We start from the raw sequence: 15150 nt of genomic DNA, 5'->3' as shown, positions 1-15150 counted from the left end.
CTGCTATATATATATTTTTTTTACCAGATAGGTTGTTTTATGATTTTTCTGTTTTGTTTTGTGAATTACCCAGTCTCTTATGTTTGGGACAACATATAAATCATATAAATAAACCATGTAAAAGAAATACAGGTTGGAATTCTGGCATATGTAGACTTGCTCAAATTAGGTTACCAGGCACTAGAGCAATCAGGACTTCATCATGTTCAGTGGAGCTGTAAGCAACGATTATGCTTCCTAGATAACTACGTACTCAGCTATATCCCATATCTATGATTCTTGGGGGTAATGTCCTCCGGTACTCATTAGTTATTTTAGCTTCTGAGCAGACTTACCATATAAACTGTATGTAGAAAGATTTTTTGTTCTTCTTTTTCTGGTTTTTATCATTTTTATTGTTATGGATTTAGTTTGATGTGGTTATTGTGTATCTTGGTACTTTGCTTATATCTTGTACTCTTCTAAAATGAATGAATGAATGAAGCTCCTTAGCAGACTTACCATATGAACTGAGCCAGTGCAGTCTACCTGCTTAGGGTAGGCACGAGGCCACATACATAAAGCTGGCCTTTGAGAAATGACCACTGCTGGAAATGTCTTTATCCTGTGAGCAACTGCCAGAACAATTGCCTTATTTCCTGGGACTGACCACCTAGACCAAGACCTGGTATGTACTTACCTTTGCTCTTCTCTTGACCTTTTCATTCAGAGAACTTTTACTATCTTAATTGACTTGTAGATTATAGGACCGTCTTTGCTTCACTGCTTGGTGTTTGGCTAGAAGGAAAACTTAAACATTCTGGTGTATGTCAAGCACAGCATCTCCTCTGGAGGAACAGGTAACTTCCCATAGCAGTGATGTGTGCAGAGTTTAAAATAGAGATGGGAATTTACGGCTTTCTACATATTGTTAAACTGCAAGAATCCCTTGTCATTTGCAATAATTGGTATTAATTCAATATCTGGAAGGCTACAAGTTTCTTTTTGCCAGGTCTAAAAAAATTAGGTAGCTTCAGGATTGGGGGGGGGGGGCAGTCATATCAAGAATCCTGTTTGGGGTCCCTTGATTGGAAATAATCTCTCACACTACCTCTCACTTCAAGATCTTTATGTAAAACGGAGCTTTGAGAAAAGCAGAGAATTGGTGCATATCAGCTGAAATGCAGATACTCCACTATGTTCAGTTTATTTTATTGTATTAAATATTAGTACATTAAAATCTACAAACTATAAGACCCCACAGCTTGGCCTATGTGCTCTTCAGCCAGAATATTATGAGCACACAACTGAGCAGAATTCTGCTTGTTTACTTTCCCTTATCTTCATAAGAAAAATGGCTTAGATGTTGCTTTTTAAAAATGAAAGCTAAACATTCAAGGAGAGGAATATTTATGAAGCCACATCCAGACATTCCCTATAGGCTTGAAAGCATATTGATGGCTCTCTTGAGGTGGCAGAACCTTGACTAATCCCAGTATGTTTAGACAAGCCATGGAAGTGATTTTACTTATTAGTATTATAATCAAAATTCTTAATAAAAATATTTTTTTTAAAAATAATTTTACTTAGAGTTGAAGACCATTTCCTTGATCTAGCAAGAGATTCTTGCATGCAGGCAGTCTTCCAGACACAGAACTGAATGAGAATCCAAAACATCCGGTGTAGTGAATAAGACATTTTGGAAAGCATTATTTCAGGAGCACATCTAGAAAAGTTCTTATTCAAAACATACATAATTTGTGCACCAAAGGTTTCTCTTCATTGTTTCAGTACTGAGGCATTCTCCTGAAATTTAATATTTAGATTAGGCTTCACTTAGCTCCAGCAATTAGCTTTGCTTCATGCGATGTCTAAGTTTATGGCCTGGCAGCTTACATACTAAAACAGCTAAATGATTTGTACAAAATTATCCTTCAGGGGGCCTACCATAAAGAGGTAAGTTTCCTCTTTATGTAATTTAGATTTAAATTATTACCATATTTGTCTGGCAGTATGATACATGCATATATATTACATATATACTGATTTTGTTGATTTTTGGTGGGGAGAAGTTCTTTTGTGACAAGATAGTACTTTACAAGATTTTCATATTGTACAGGCTTATAACTGAAAGAAAAGCATCAAGAAGGCTTTTCTTCTACTCAGCTACCATGACAAGCCCTAAATTCAAGACGTCAAGCAGCTTTTTTAAAGAAATACTATGACCCTCTAGGGCAGCACCACAATGAAGTTCTCAAAATAACAGCCTTTCCTGAATCTGTCCTCAAGCAACCAGGTATCTTTCAGCTGAGCTGGGAACATCTACTTATACAAAAGAATCTTTATTTACAGATATAAACATGAATGGTGAAGGGGAAAGAGGGTTGCATCAAGCAGGTTGCAAGTTTGTAGAGCCCCAAGTTTTGATACAACATAGCTTGGAGATGGGAAATAGACAGCCCAAGCTTGTGACACCAGCACACAAAGCAAGATGAGTTTAGGCCCGTTCAAAAGTTATTCAATGTCATTCAGTAGCTGCAATTCAAAGACCTGCAGGTGTTCCTTAAGCCGTCGATGTGCATCAGTGTTGTATGGCCGCCGTTCACGCTGCAACTCACAGATGCGCAGGCGGAGTCTCTGTTCACGGCGCCGGCAGGCCTGCAGCTGCCGTTGTGCTTTTCCCAGAGCGTCGAGCGCTGCCTCGGCCCGCCTCTTCCAGAGCAAGGCACTACCCACCTGGTAGCTGTGCTCATTCTGGATGTAGGCACCAGCTGGGGGTGGGAGCCGCAGCATGTAGAGGGAGAGAGAAACAGGTTGAGATGGATTCCCCACAGGTTCTGGGAGAGCTGGAGAAGGAGAGGCTTCTTCTTGGCCTGTAGCAGCTGGTGACTGTTCCAGAGATATGTCTGACAGAGTGGCCAAACTCTCTGGTTCTGACCCTGAGAGGTTGGGCTGGCTTCGAGGCTCACCGCTAGTGGGAGCAGCCCCAGGACTTGGCAGCTCTTGCACAGGGAAACAGGAAATGTCCATACACAATGGAGTTGTCTCCTCTGCAGGGCAGGGGCCACAGCTGTGAAAAAGGATAGAATCTGGGTCAGGTGAGAAGTAACAGCTGCATAAGCTGTGATGCAGAGTAACCATCTGGGAAAAACATGATTGCAGATGCTGGAAGCCCATATAGGACATATTCTTCCTAAAGTCTGTAAGAAGCCAATATGGAGAGAGGCTTGGCCATGGGAAAACAAGGAACTTTCTAGGCAGCCCTGAGTAAGTAACTCTCATAACATACTGTTGCAAGAATATAAAAAGATGGGGATACACATCACAGAAGAAATAAATGATCCAATTAAGCCATTACATTATATTTTGGGACTGATGTTTTCCACATTTAATATTCTTAGCTTCATCCATATCTTTTCCCTTGGTCCCAATCTCAGATCGCACAGTTCCATTCTATAACACACAAAATTCCTTTTAAATTTACTATTAATCCAGTAATGGATTAAGAGATTATGCTATTAATGTTATACTATTTATCAAGAAGTAAGCATCACTGAATGTACTGTGACATACTTCCAAATAAATATGCACAGGATTACAGAGAACATAAGATCTGAAAAACAGGACTCACCTCTGCTTCTGCTGATGTTTTGCAAGTTTGGAACTGTTTAGCTTTGATTTCCGGCGTGGCTTTGCATGAAGCTCAAATATTGTAGGAACAGCACCTTCCTTGAGACGATGATAACCGCTACAAAGGAAACAACCCACATACATGCAAACTGTTACTGGTTGCAGAAAGCCCAGTACTTGGACTGTGGATTGCTGGATAAGAAGGCAGGTCTTCTGAGAGCCACAGGACCTTGGATATTAGCCAGTTACAGGCAGTCCTCGCTTAACGACCATTCACTTAGTGATAATTACGATTGGTCCTCACACTTACGACCGTTGCAGCGGTCTCCCGCATTCATGCAATCCAGGTGCTTGGCAACCAGCTCACACTTATGACAGTTGCAGCGTCCTGCGGTCATGTGATCACCACTTCTGACCTTCCCAGCTGGCTTCTGGCAAGCAAAATCAACGGGGAACCATGTGATTCATTTAACCACCACCCCGCTCAGTGATGAATTTTCTGGTCCTTATTGTGGTCGTTAAACAAGGATTACCTGTACATTCTGTTTTAAGTATTATTTGTCCAGTTTTTTTGTGTACAGATTAAGTAAACAAACTAATTAATTTTGGCCACATATATTTAGCCCTTTCCCTTAGAGATAATTCTGTTTGGCCTCTATAACACAGAACTCTTGTTCTGAAATAATGTCTACCAAATTAAGCCTATTATCTGTTCTGGCAATACCATTTAGTACAACTACCCAAGATCTTTTCAAGATCTCCCTCACACTTATTATTTGGGGAAATGGAGTTACTAGGGCAGGAGAAGAGTCCAGATTTAATGTGATACACGAGTCTGTAGCTGGTCACCCTAAGGATTTGCCGCTCTTGCTGTAGGAAAGAAAAATCCTCTTGATTTCCAGCTGGAGTCATCACATTCTAAATTTTCAGAATTTAACTCATACTGGTATTCTGCCCTTTTCACTCCTGGCAAAATATTTTAAACTGAAAACTGGTCATCCTTAACAAACCAAACTGGTTTCCAAGCTTTCAACATTTTTTTTTTTTTAAGTAGCCCTCAGATCACTTTGACTTCCCTTCCCTAGCCTCACTCCCTGCTGTCTTAGCAGGTAGAAGCATGCAGCTCACCTTTTCTGGGCCTGGAAGCTAAGCAGGGTCAGGTCTGGTTAGTACTGGGATGGGGGATTATGAGAGAACAACCAGGACTGTAGTTTAGATGGAGAAATCAAAACATGTCCTAGAAAGGGCAATGGTAAACCACTTCCATACTGCTGCCAAGAAAATTACATGGATGTGCCTATAAAAATTACCAGAGGTTGAGCTTGACTTGAAAGAGACTTTTAGCTTTTCAGCTAAAAGGCTGAAAAAAGGCATCTCAAAGGTAGGTAAACCTTTTGGGTGTGTGGACACATTTGGAATGCTCATATCGTGTTTGTGGCTGTTTTCACAAAGTGACTGTAGCAAAACTGATGAGACTGATACCTATTGCCTCTCCAGCTTTGTCTTTTCTCTGGGCAGGAAAGTAGGGAAGCATTCGTAGAGAAAGCACTGGGCTTTGCCATCCACACTTAAAAAGGTTTATGGCTGGTTCCTAGCCCGATGCAGCAAGGTAGTTTCCCATATTCATAGTATTTTTTAAAATAAAGTCAGATGGAACAGGTATCCTAGCAGGAACATTCCTCTCCATAGGAAAGATATTGTCTACCTTGATGTTCATTACTGTCCAGTTGCGAACTGTCTACTTTAATTCTGCATGCCCTTTCATGTTTTTTAACTATCTTAATAACCTACCTGGTGCCCACCAGTTCAAAGCAATTCTTCTCAAAGTGCTTGGAGCAAAAGTAAACATATTTGGAGGCAGGGTCCCAAAGACCCTGCCCACTCAAGTCCTTCCGCCGACAATTCTCCAACCATGTGGTTCGCCGGGGGTTGTCCTTTGGCAGTCTGTGAGAACAGATATTGATTAATTCATTGGAGATCAGAGGTCCCATGCAATATTATGGATATCTTCTTCCCAAGCTCAAGTAAAATAGCCTTGATGGTAGTGTGACTGCCTCTCAAGGCCATCTACTGGGAGACTAGTGGACAGTTGTGCACTGTGAGAACAGACTGCTGGATTAAATGGGCCTGGGGACTGATCCAGCAGGGCACAGCTTATGTTCTTACATCTTTTAAAAACACTGATCCTACAAAGCTTGTTTTTACGATGCTAGGATATCATATGACGCTGCAACTATAGCAGACTAATCCTACCCAGCCTCAGCTCAATATGGGAGTGGGAGTCTAGGAGGGCAAAGAATGAAATCACTCCTCACCGATGGAAAGAAATGCCTCGATTGCGTGTTTCAGGTGTATCACGGGTGCAACAGCCAGTAGCAGAGCAGTGGCGGGGCATCTGCAAGAGAAAAAAAACATGTAACTCCCACTATCCTGAGGATTAAGCCATACATTTCTTCTTAAGAAGAAGAGATAAGACTAGAAGCCTCCAGAACCGGGCTGTGTTACACCAAAGAAGTCCTAATATTTAGTACCAACAACTGTTGAAAGCAGGACTATATGTAGTTTTGCAGAATGGTTTAGAGCTAAATTTTAACACTTTGAGATAAGCAGCTGGGCAGGATAATGAAATCACAGCCTATTAACTAGCTACTGGAAGTATTGTTCATCCATTATTTTGGCTTGCAAAATATACCAGTAAATTGCACAAATGTTCACATCTACCTTCTCAAAATATCTATGAAACCAAGGCTCTGAGAAAGGTGAATATTTTGACTCATGATACGTTCCACAAATTTAGGGGTATTTCCAATAAAAGTAGAGAGTCAGTTTGGTGTAGTGGTTAAGGCATCAAGCTAGAAACTGGGAGACTGTGAGTTCTAGTCCACTGGGTGACCTTGGGCAAGTCATTTCCTCTCAGCCCTAGGAAGGAGGCAATGGCAAACCATTTCTGAAAAACCTTGCCAAGAAAACTGCAGGGACTTGTCCAGGCAGTCTCCAAGAATCAAACACAACTGAACAAATTAAAAAAAAACAAAACCCCACAACAATAAAAGTAAATTAAGAGAAGAATTCCTATTTTTTTCGGGGGCTTGGCAACTCCATTATATGCAATGCCAGATTAATGTATGGAAATCATTCCTGGGTATGACAACGTGCATTAGCTTTAGTTTTTAAAAATACCCATTCAAGTAGTTAAGCTTTAAGGAAGCCTTTGAGAGGAAGAGTTCTCCTTCTGCACTGCCTTGCTAACTACAACTCAGTCACGTTGGCTAGATCCCTCAAGGTTACTTAGAGACCTTCATGCTTCTGTTGCCTGCCACTTTTAATACCATCCTAGACATACACTTTACCTCCCCAGCCTGATGCCAGATACGTTGATGCTGCAATTGCAAGGCTGGCTTTGCATTTTACTAAGCTCTATTTTGATTAGGCCACGGTTTCTAGAATAAGTCACATCAACATAAAATACAACTTGCAAGCCACAAGAGCAAGTTCATAGAATAGGCTAAGCCACAAGCAAGCACACCACGTACTGCTTTGAGTAGCATCTCAATCTAGCTGCTGGATTTCTAATATGTCTAAGAGCCCTTCGGTTGGGGAGACCCCCTTTGCAGAGAGATTCACCCTTTATTTTTATGCCGTTATGCACTGAGAACACGGACTTGGAAAAATGCTGATTGTACCTATCTGACATTGGAAGCTTAACAGAGTCGGGGCTCGTTCGTATTTGGATTGAGGACCACCAGGAAACCCGGGGCTGTGAGGGACAAAGACATCTCGGAGAAAAGCAGCGGCCACCCCCATCCCTACCACCGCCAAGAAAACTGCATGGACGTGCCAGCCGTCACCAGGAGTCGGGCTCGACTCCAGAGCCATGTTACCCAGATCTAAAGGAAGGACGGGGCGCGCCTCGGGGACCTCCTTTCGCCCAAGCCCAGCCGGAAAGCGGGGAGGGCATGGAGCGTGAAGGTGGGTGGCCACAGCAGCCCGCTCCATCCTCTTCCCCCCCAATGCCCTCTTGGAGGGAAGAAAGGAGCTGACGCGACAGGGCTGAAGTGACACGCCGCCGTCCTCCGGGGACGGGGAAGCACGCGCAGGAGCAGCTGCGGGAGGGCGTCGCGGGGGTCCGCGGCGCCCCCTCCTTCTCCGTTGCTTTTTCGGGGCACCTCACCTCCCCACTCCCATTGCTCGGGACACCGCCGGCGCGGCTGGGAAGCTGAAGCGGAAAGGAGACCCTCGGCTCTTCTCGCGAGAAGGGAGTTCGAGCGCGGCCTAGAGATAGAAACGTTTAGAGCGCCCCAGGCTCCGTTGCTGAGTGGTGGTTTCGTACCTGAATGTCTCAGGAAGCTCTTTCGTAAGTTTGCCGCATCTGGGCTGCAGAGAGAAGGGGAATCCCTTAGATGGCCTCCAATGGAGACCGAAAACTCTTTGCTGCCGTTTAATGTTCGTTCGGCTTTTTGTAATTCGCAGACGGAGGAGTCCTGATTTTTAGCTGTTGGGAAAATAAGTGCCTTCATCTCTCCTACATAATAAGGAAGCTGTTGAAAAGACTCTATAAAACTTAAGGTAGAAAAAGCAGCGGGTTGTTTTTTTTTTAAAGGATGTTTAGGCGATAAAAGCTTTCTTCTGTTAACTGCAGCTTCCTTTTTTTTCTGTGGTTTGCATGCTTGCTGCTTACCCCGGAAGGGAATAGTGTGATTGGTATGCATCTTTGTTTAGGAAGTGCTGCTCTCTATTGTTCCTATCTCTACAGACAGATACTGGTTTCTTAGTAACTGCCCTCCTTTCTGTCCAATCCACGCTTCCTCTGTTGCCTTCCGCGAGCCAGTACCTTCTATCATTCAAACTAGGACCAATTAAAAGCCGCCGGGCTGTGCAAGGGCGGGTTCAATTTTTTAAAGGGTTGGGTAGTGTGGCTAACACTAACACAAAGAGGAAAGGCGAAATATAAATCAAATAAATAAATCCGCACTCTCTTTTTTAAGCAAGTCGTTTAATCATAACATTAAGAGGAAGAAACATCAATACCCTGTGCTATGCTGATGACACTAGTTTGCCAGCTGAAAATGTAAAGAGTCTAGAAATAAAACTGAAGGAGCAAAGTGAAAAAATGGGGCTAAAATTAGATACTGTATAGAGAAGACCGAACTAATGACAACAGATACAACAACCAGCCTTAGAATTGGCAATGAAGATATCAAAGTGGTGGATAGCTTCTGCCTTTTAGAATTAATCATTAACAGTAAAGGAACAAGCAGTCAAGAAATACGCCACAGACTAGCACTCGGGTAGAGCAGCCATGAAGACCTTGGAAAAGATATTCAAATGCTGTGATCTGTCCATACCTAGAAAGATCAGAATTGTGCAAGCTGTGGTATTCCCTGTGATGCTCTATGGAAGTGAAAGTTGGACTTTGAAGAAGCAAGATAGGAAGAGTATTGACACTTTTGAACTTTGGTGTTGGAGAAGACTCCTGAGAATACCATGGACAGCCAAGGAAACAAACCGATGGATCATCAAACAAATCAGCCCAGAGTTCTTACCTGAGGCACAAATAACCAGGCTCAAATTATCCTACTTCGGCCACATTATGTGAAGACTCAGCTTCCTGGAAAAGGCTCTAATGTTGGGAAATGTGGAAAAAAAGAGAAGCAGAGGACAACCAGCAGCAAGTGGATGGACCCAGTTATGGTGGCGATGAGTGCACTATTGAGAGACTCAGAAGAATGGGTTAGGGATAGATTGTCATGGGAAAAAAAATCTATTTATGTGGTTGCTAGGAGTTGAAAACGACTTGATGGAACATAATCAAATCAATCATAACAAACTGCCCTATTAATTACAATATTACTCCTCATGCCTAACTTTGACTGCTATTCCATTATCAGCAACAACAATAATAATTTTGAAATGCAGCATTGAAATTAAAAAGAAGAGAGAAGCGCTGATTAATAATAATATTTCAAACAATTCAAACAGGTGATAAAGTAACTTGTACTTACACTGCATTCTTTACCAAGATCTCACCTTTGGTTAGAGGAACACAGAGAACCATCTGTATTTCTTATTATCTTGAAAAAGAACTCTAATCCTCAATAAAGAATTGTTCCTTGAAATATTAGGGAAGTGGCACATTCAGAAAGAAGACGGTCAAAAATAATTCCTTCTACTGAGTGGTAGCATCAAATGCCTTGCAGGAAGAATCCCAAAATGTATGTATGGATAGCTAGCTAGCTAGCTAGATTTTATTTATTATTATAGACATTACTTTTAAGCCATTTTGATAAGAATTGTGCCTTGAAAGGTTACAATGGTAAGAATTGGAAGAATAAATACATTTTGTGCTTGGATTGGATTAAGTAATAGCCTTGTTGGAATTGCTGTCTTTGAAGATAGCAAGATATGTGAGATATCTGTGGCAGCTTTGGAAGAAATGTCCAGTCCGTCCAAAGCTCTTTGTGTTGGAAATGTGGATTCAGTGGCACTAACTCTCCAACTGTTCATGACCTACTGACCGCCAATACCTTTTGTTGCTTGTTAGACATGTTTATCAAATTGGTAGATGTAACACATGGACAGGCAATTCCCCGGCCCACATTCAATGACAGCCAGCAGCATCTGAGTTTCAATACACATCAAAGCTGACTGAGGCATGGAAGAGTACCTGCCCCTCCGTTTCTTTATGTACAGGAAAAAAAAATGTTTCTATTTTAAAACAAAGGGAAAAGCTCAGTATAGAGCCTAGGAAAAGGAGAGAAGTAATATCCCTCTGGAGAGACAGTTTGGTGCAGTGGTTAAAGGTGCTGGACTAGAACAAGGAAATTTTTTTATTCCTCCCTTAGGCACAAAAACCAGCTGGGTAACTTGGACCAGTTTCTCTTAGCCCTAGGAAGAAGTTGCTGGCAAACTACTTCTGAAATATTGCTAAGAAAACTGCGTGTCTCTTTTTCCTCCTGCAATATCTTGAGATTGGTTTCCAATCAGTGTTTTGGCATGCAATAACAGATTAAATTCTGATGTCTTTTAGCTTCTAGCCAATTCTAATGCTAGCTGTAGATGACTGTGGATGACTTTATTGACTTTGGAAGAACTGGAGCAGCACAAGGCAGTTTCTTGCAGGACATTAATTTGGTTCTCTACCTCTGATATTGCATTTTGCGATGGCAATTTTGGTCTTGCTTTTAAAAGCTTTCTTGAGAGTTAATTCTTTTCAGAAGTTTGTAAATTCTTCAGAAAGGAGCTGGCACTATTTGTAGCTGAGCTGGAGCTGGCTCAAATCTTGTTGGAGCAGTCTTTCAACTTGAGAAAGGCTTTGAAAATATTGAAAATATGTTTAATCTGATTTAGGCTCTGTCTGGATTCTCCTGAAATCCAGAGATTTGTCTCTGGCCTTTTGAGACAATGTGATAGACTGTTTAGTGCTTAGCTAGGCCTGGGGCAGGGGCTTCTCTTTATTTTTGGCTTCAGCAGGCTGGAGGACTTCATCTGTAGGCCTTAGTTCTGCCACAATGACCTGTAATGAACGATTAACTTGTAAAACTATATCAGAGGTAGCTTTAATTAGTCCTGGGTGTCACTGGATGGAGTTGCTCAAGGAACTTACTTTAGCTGCATTTCTGAAGCAGGCTGCAGACTTCATTAGATGTTGTCCAGAAGGGCCTGACTGTAATACTCTGTTCTTCCCTATGCCCATGGATCCCGGATAGGCCACAACCACCTGAACTGCAAATTGAACCTCCTTCAATCACCCTCTTATCTTTCCACCTTCTATCTCACTCTTTCTTCATTTTGCTATACAGAGATGTTAATGAAGAATTTTCTGGAAGAACCAGTCTTTGCTATAATCTTCCTATGAAATGCCACTTCTTTGTTTTTAACGTCCTGAATAGTAGACAGTATGATCTTTTGACCAAAAGTGTCAAATCTCAGTCCATTCCAATTTGCTGATGCCTAAAATACCAATGTATAGTTGATTCATTTAATCTTTCACATGCTTCTTATGAGCCATGCTCCCACTATAATTCTGTTTCTGCGGTGTTGGATTTTCTTTTCCTGCAGGGTAACATCAGTAACTAACTACATCATAAACACCATTAATACTTTGAAAGTGATGGGGACTGAATTTGATAGTGGACCTGAGTATGTGGAGGTTGTACCTGCATATGAAGACATGGGGGGGTGGGTAGCATATGAGAATGTGTGCATCTGTGACAGAAACTGTGTTCAGTGTTCTTGTCGAGAGTGATATATTTCTTCCCAATGACATGCCCATGCAATTTCTAAAGATAGTCATGTGCCTTATGACTTCCTTGTAACCCCCTTGCTTGTTTTTGTAGTCTTTTAGCTTTAAATATAGCTATACTATTTTAATGCTTTCATTGTATCCTTGAAGATAAGAATGGTTATATGATTTGTGATTTCCTTGATCCTATAGAAGAGATGGGAGAGACCAGTTGTGGTCAGTCTGATAAGGGGCCATGGCTGGGGCCACTGACAGGACATACAAGATCTATATGCCTGTAATGTTATTATCCTGATAGAGTAAGGGGAAGAGAGTTGGGGTTAAGATAAGTTTAAGATGGATAATGATTAATAATTAATGTATAGCTGGAAGGATGTCCATCTTTGGTTGAAGTCACCATGACCTGGTGAAACAGATGTTTATAAGAAGTTAACCGGTTTCTTTGTTTAAACTGTCACGTGGATCCTGTGAAGAAAAAGTATATAAGCTATGTAAAATCTGTAATCAGGACTCCCTCCTTTCGCTGGAAGTCTCCAACTTATTTAGAGCTCTGAAATAAAGTGGATAAAAAGTCTGATTTTTGTCTTGGTGTTCTGTTTACCTCGCACCACGTCCCGAACCTGGTAATTAGGGTCGATTGGCTGGACCCAAACAAAAGAGCCTTAGCTCTTCCTCAGTAGCATGTTGAGTGCTATCTGACTTGAGGTGCCCATCATCTGACATTTATTTTCCGTCACTTTGCAGCACTTTGCTTTTCTTAATAAAATACAGAACTGCTTAACCATTGCCTTCTAACGCACAGTTCAAAATGATGTCTTAGCCATTGTTGTTAATGGAATCATTCACATCCAACATCTTCCTATATTGCTGCTGCCTCATATAGGTGCCTGTTTGCTTTTGCTGGGAGCTGGGATGACTCCCTGCTAGGAGCATATACTCATGGCATACACTCCCAAAATTCTTCATTTATTCTTCCCAAGAAAACCTAGCCCCACTATCATGGGGCCACATAACAGGACTTGAGGAGGCCTGCAAGCATTTAGAGCTTTAAAATATCCCCATTTATACAGGATGGCTTTCCCCCGTGTGGAAATAATTAATTTTTGATGAAGAAACATGCTTAGGTGTTAAACAGTTCCCCTGGTTCTGTTTCTCCATATTTAGTCCATTTTTTACTTAGGTGTATCTCACCTAACATCAGTGCTGGAGATGTCATGCTATTTTGATGATGGTGGTGAATTAAAATCCAGATTTGATGTTGCCAACTTGGTAGTTTTTCCAAATTATTCCTTCATGAAAATCCTAGCTACAAAGATGGACTTGGAGGCTCCTCCGGACAAGGAATTTTCCATTGATGAAGAGAAAATAAGTTGGTGTGGAAAATGTGCACAGGTAATAAATAACTACAATACTTATGACCTACAGGAAAAAAGTTTACTGTACTCCAGAATGTGAATCTCTGAGTTGGACATTGTTTGAACAATTGAGCAATGGCTATATTAGGTCCATATAGCTGTTGAAACCTCTACTTTTGAAACATACTTGACCAATTATATTCCTATTTAACTTTATATTAGCTTTTTAAATTAAATGTGCATAAGAGTTGAACATTTTTCAAGCATCATATGGGGGACGCGGTGGCGCAGCGGCTTAATGACGCTGAAAGTTGCCAGCCAGAAATGGCTGACGCTTCGGCGGTTCGAGTCCAGCCTTCGCGCTAAACAGGGTGAGCTCCTGTTTCCTCCCCAGTTCCTGTCAACCCAACAGGTCGAAAACTCACATGAGTAGATAAATGGGTACTCTCACTCCAGTGGGAGGAAAAATGCTGGCGGCGCCTTGCAAAAAAGGAGTCAGGAGCAGTTGCCAGTAAGTGCGAAAAACCACGCACGCCCGAAAAGGGCGCGAAGCAACGGAAACCCTGCCTCCTGCGCTCGCCAGCTGGGCTCTGCTCTAGGAAGGAGGCTCTGGCAAACCACTTCCGAAACACTTGCCTTGAAAACTGCAAGGATTCGTCCAAGCAGTCACTGCAGGGTCAGTAATGACTGAGCGCAGACCAAAAAAAAAAATGGTGATCTTGGATCAATCACTGTAATCTGCTGCATGGATGTGTTGGAGGGTAATGTGGAGGAGAAGGGAGAACCATCAATGCTACCTTATATTGATTGAAGGAAAGAGTATATATTTACACAATATATTTGACAGTCATATGTATAAGAGTTTTTCATACATTAATGTAGGTATGTATATACCGCTTTTGACAATAGTTTCAATAAAGGGTAACCATATTCTACATCTGTAAGCAACTCATTCATAAGTCACAAGTAGCATTTTATCTTGAAGCCACTGAGTGACTGGGTCCATAAATGTATCTTCCCAATGTTAAAGGACTAGTTTCTGAGCAATTAGAAGGCATAGAGAATCCATTTCTGTTGTCCAGCCAAATATGTTATTGGACATCCTTACGGATACACAAAACTACTAAAACCATGTCTCAAAATGAATCATTACATGCAATTACTTCTTCCCAGAACATAATAACTCTAAGGCATTGCAATAGCATATACAGTATTTTGAATGAAGCGCTATTCTCATTGCATTTCCAACAAGATTTGGAATGATTTACTCATTCCTTTTCTATGCAAATCTAATGGGGTCCAATAAGTCTGAGATATTTTTGTTGAATAAACCATAATCTAATACCTATTGAATATTTTGAAATTGACAGTAAGACTGTTGACAAAATGAGGATCTCTAATTCCATTTAGTCTTTAATATTTGCATATAAAATGTATTTATTTATAGCATGTTTTATAAAGGCTAGGGGGACGCGGTGGCGCAGTGGCTTAATGACGCTGAAAGTTGCCGGCCAGAAATGGTCGACGCTTCAGCGGTTCGAGTCCAGCCTTTGCGTTAGCAGGGTGAGCTCCTGTTTCCTCCCCAGTTCCTGTCAACCCAACAGTTCGAAAACTCACGTGAGTAGATAAATGGGTACTCTCACTCCGGTGGGAGGAAAATGCTGGCAGCGCCTTGCAAAAAAGGACTCGGGAGCAGTTGCCGGTAAGCGCGAAAAACCGTGTGTGCCCGAAAAGGGCGCGAAGCAACGGAAACTCCACCTCCTGTGCTCGCCAGCTGGGCTCTGCTCTAGGAAGGAGGCACTGGCAAACCACTTCCGAAACACCTTGCCTTGAAAACTGCAAAAGGACTTGTCCAAGCAGTCACTGCAGAGTCGGTAACGACTGAGCGCAGATAAAATAAAATAAAATAAAGGCTAATTGTGGGATTTCTTGGTAGGATTTGGG

General features: G+C 41.8%; 1 protein-coding gene across 1 annotated transcript; it reads right to left on the bottom strand.

Annotated features, from left to right (window-relative positions):
* Positions 1 to 1088: 1088 nt before the first annotated feature.
* Positions 1089 to 7848, bottom strand: THAP7 (THAP domain containing 7). Its single transcript, XM_007443520.3, has 5 exons — positions 7781 to 7848; positions 5925 to 6004; positions 5401 to 5553; positions 3611 to 3727; positions 1089 to 3049 (listed from the first exon to the last, which is right to left on the bottom strand). Exons 2-5 carry the CDS (start codon positions 6002 to 6004, stop codon positions 2494 to 2496), a joined length of 906 nt encoding a protein of 301 aa, XP_007443582.1. The 5' UTR covers positions 7781 to 7848; the 3' UTR covers positions 1089 to 2493.
* Between the last annotated feature and the right edge of the window lie 7302 nt (positions 7849 to 15150).

This window comes from Python bivittatus, unplaced genomic scaffold (assembly GCF_059951505.1).
Source record: "Python bivittatus isolate LINGU-HERP-01145 unplaced genomic scaffold, Pbiv_v1 ctg000410_np1212, whole genome shotgun sequence".
Taxonomy (NCBI): Eukaryota; Metazoa; Chordata; class Lepidosauria; order Squamata; family Pythonidae; genus Python; species Python bivittatus.
This window is presented reverse-complemented; position numbering and strand designations above follow the sequence as displayed.

Coding starts and splice junctions, on each gene's coding strand:
- THAP7 (XM_007443520.3), bottom strand. CDS start 6,004: ATGCCCCGCCACTGCTCTGCTACTGGCTGTTGCACCCGTGATACACCT. Junction 3,728..5,400: donor TTTGAACTGGTGGGCACCAG/GTAGGTTATTAA, acceptor TTTCCTTTGTAG/CGGTTATCATCGTCTCAAGG. Junction 3,050..3,610: donor AAACATCAGCAGAAGCAGAG/GTGAGTCCTGTT, acceptor CCTTTTTCACAG/CTGTGGCCCCTGCCCTGCAG.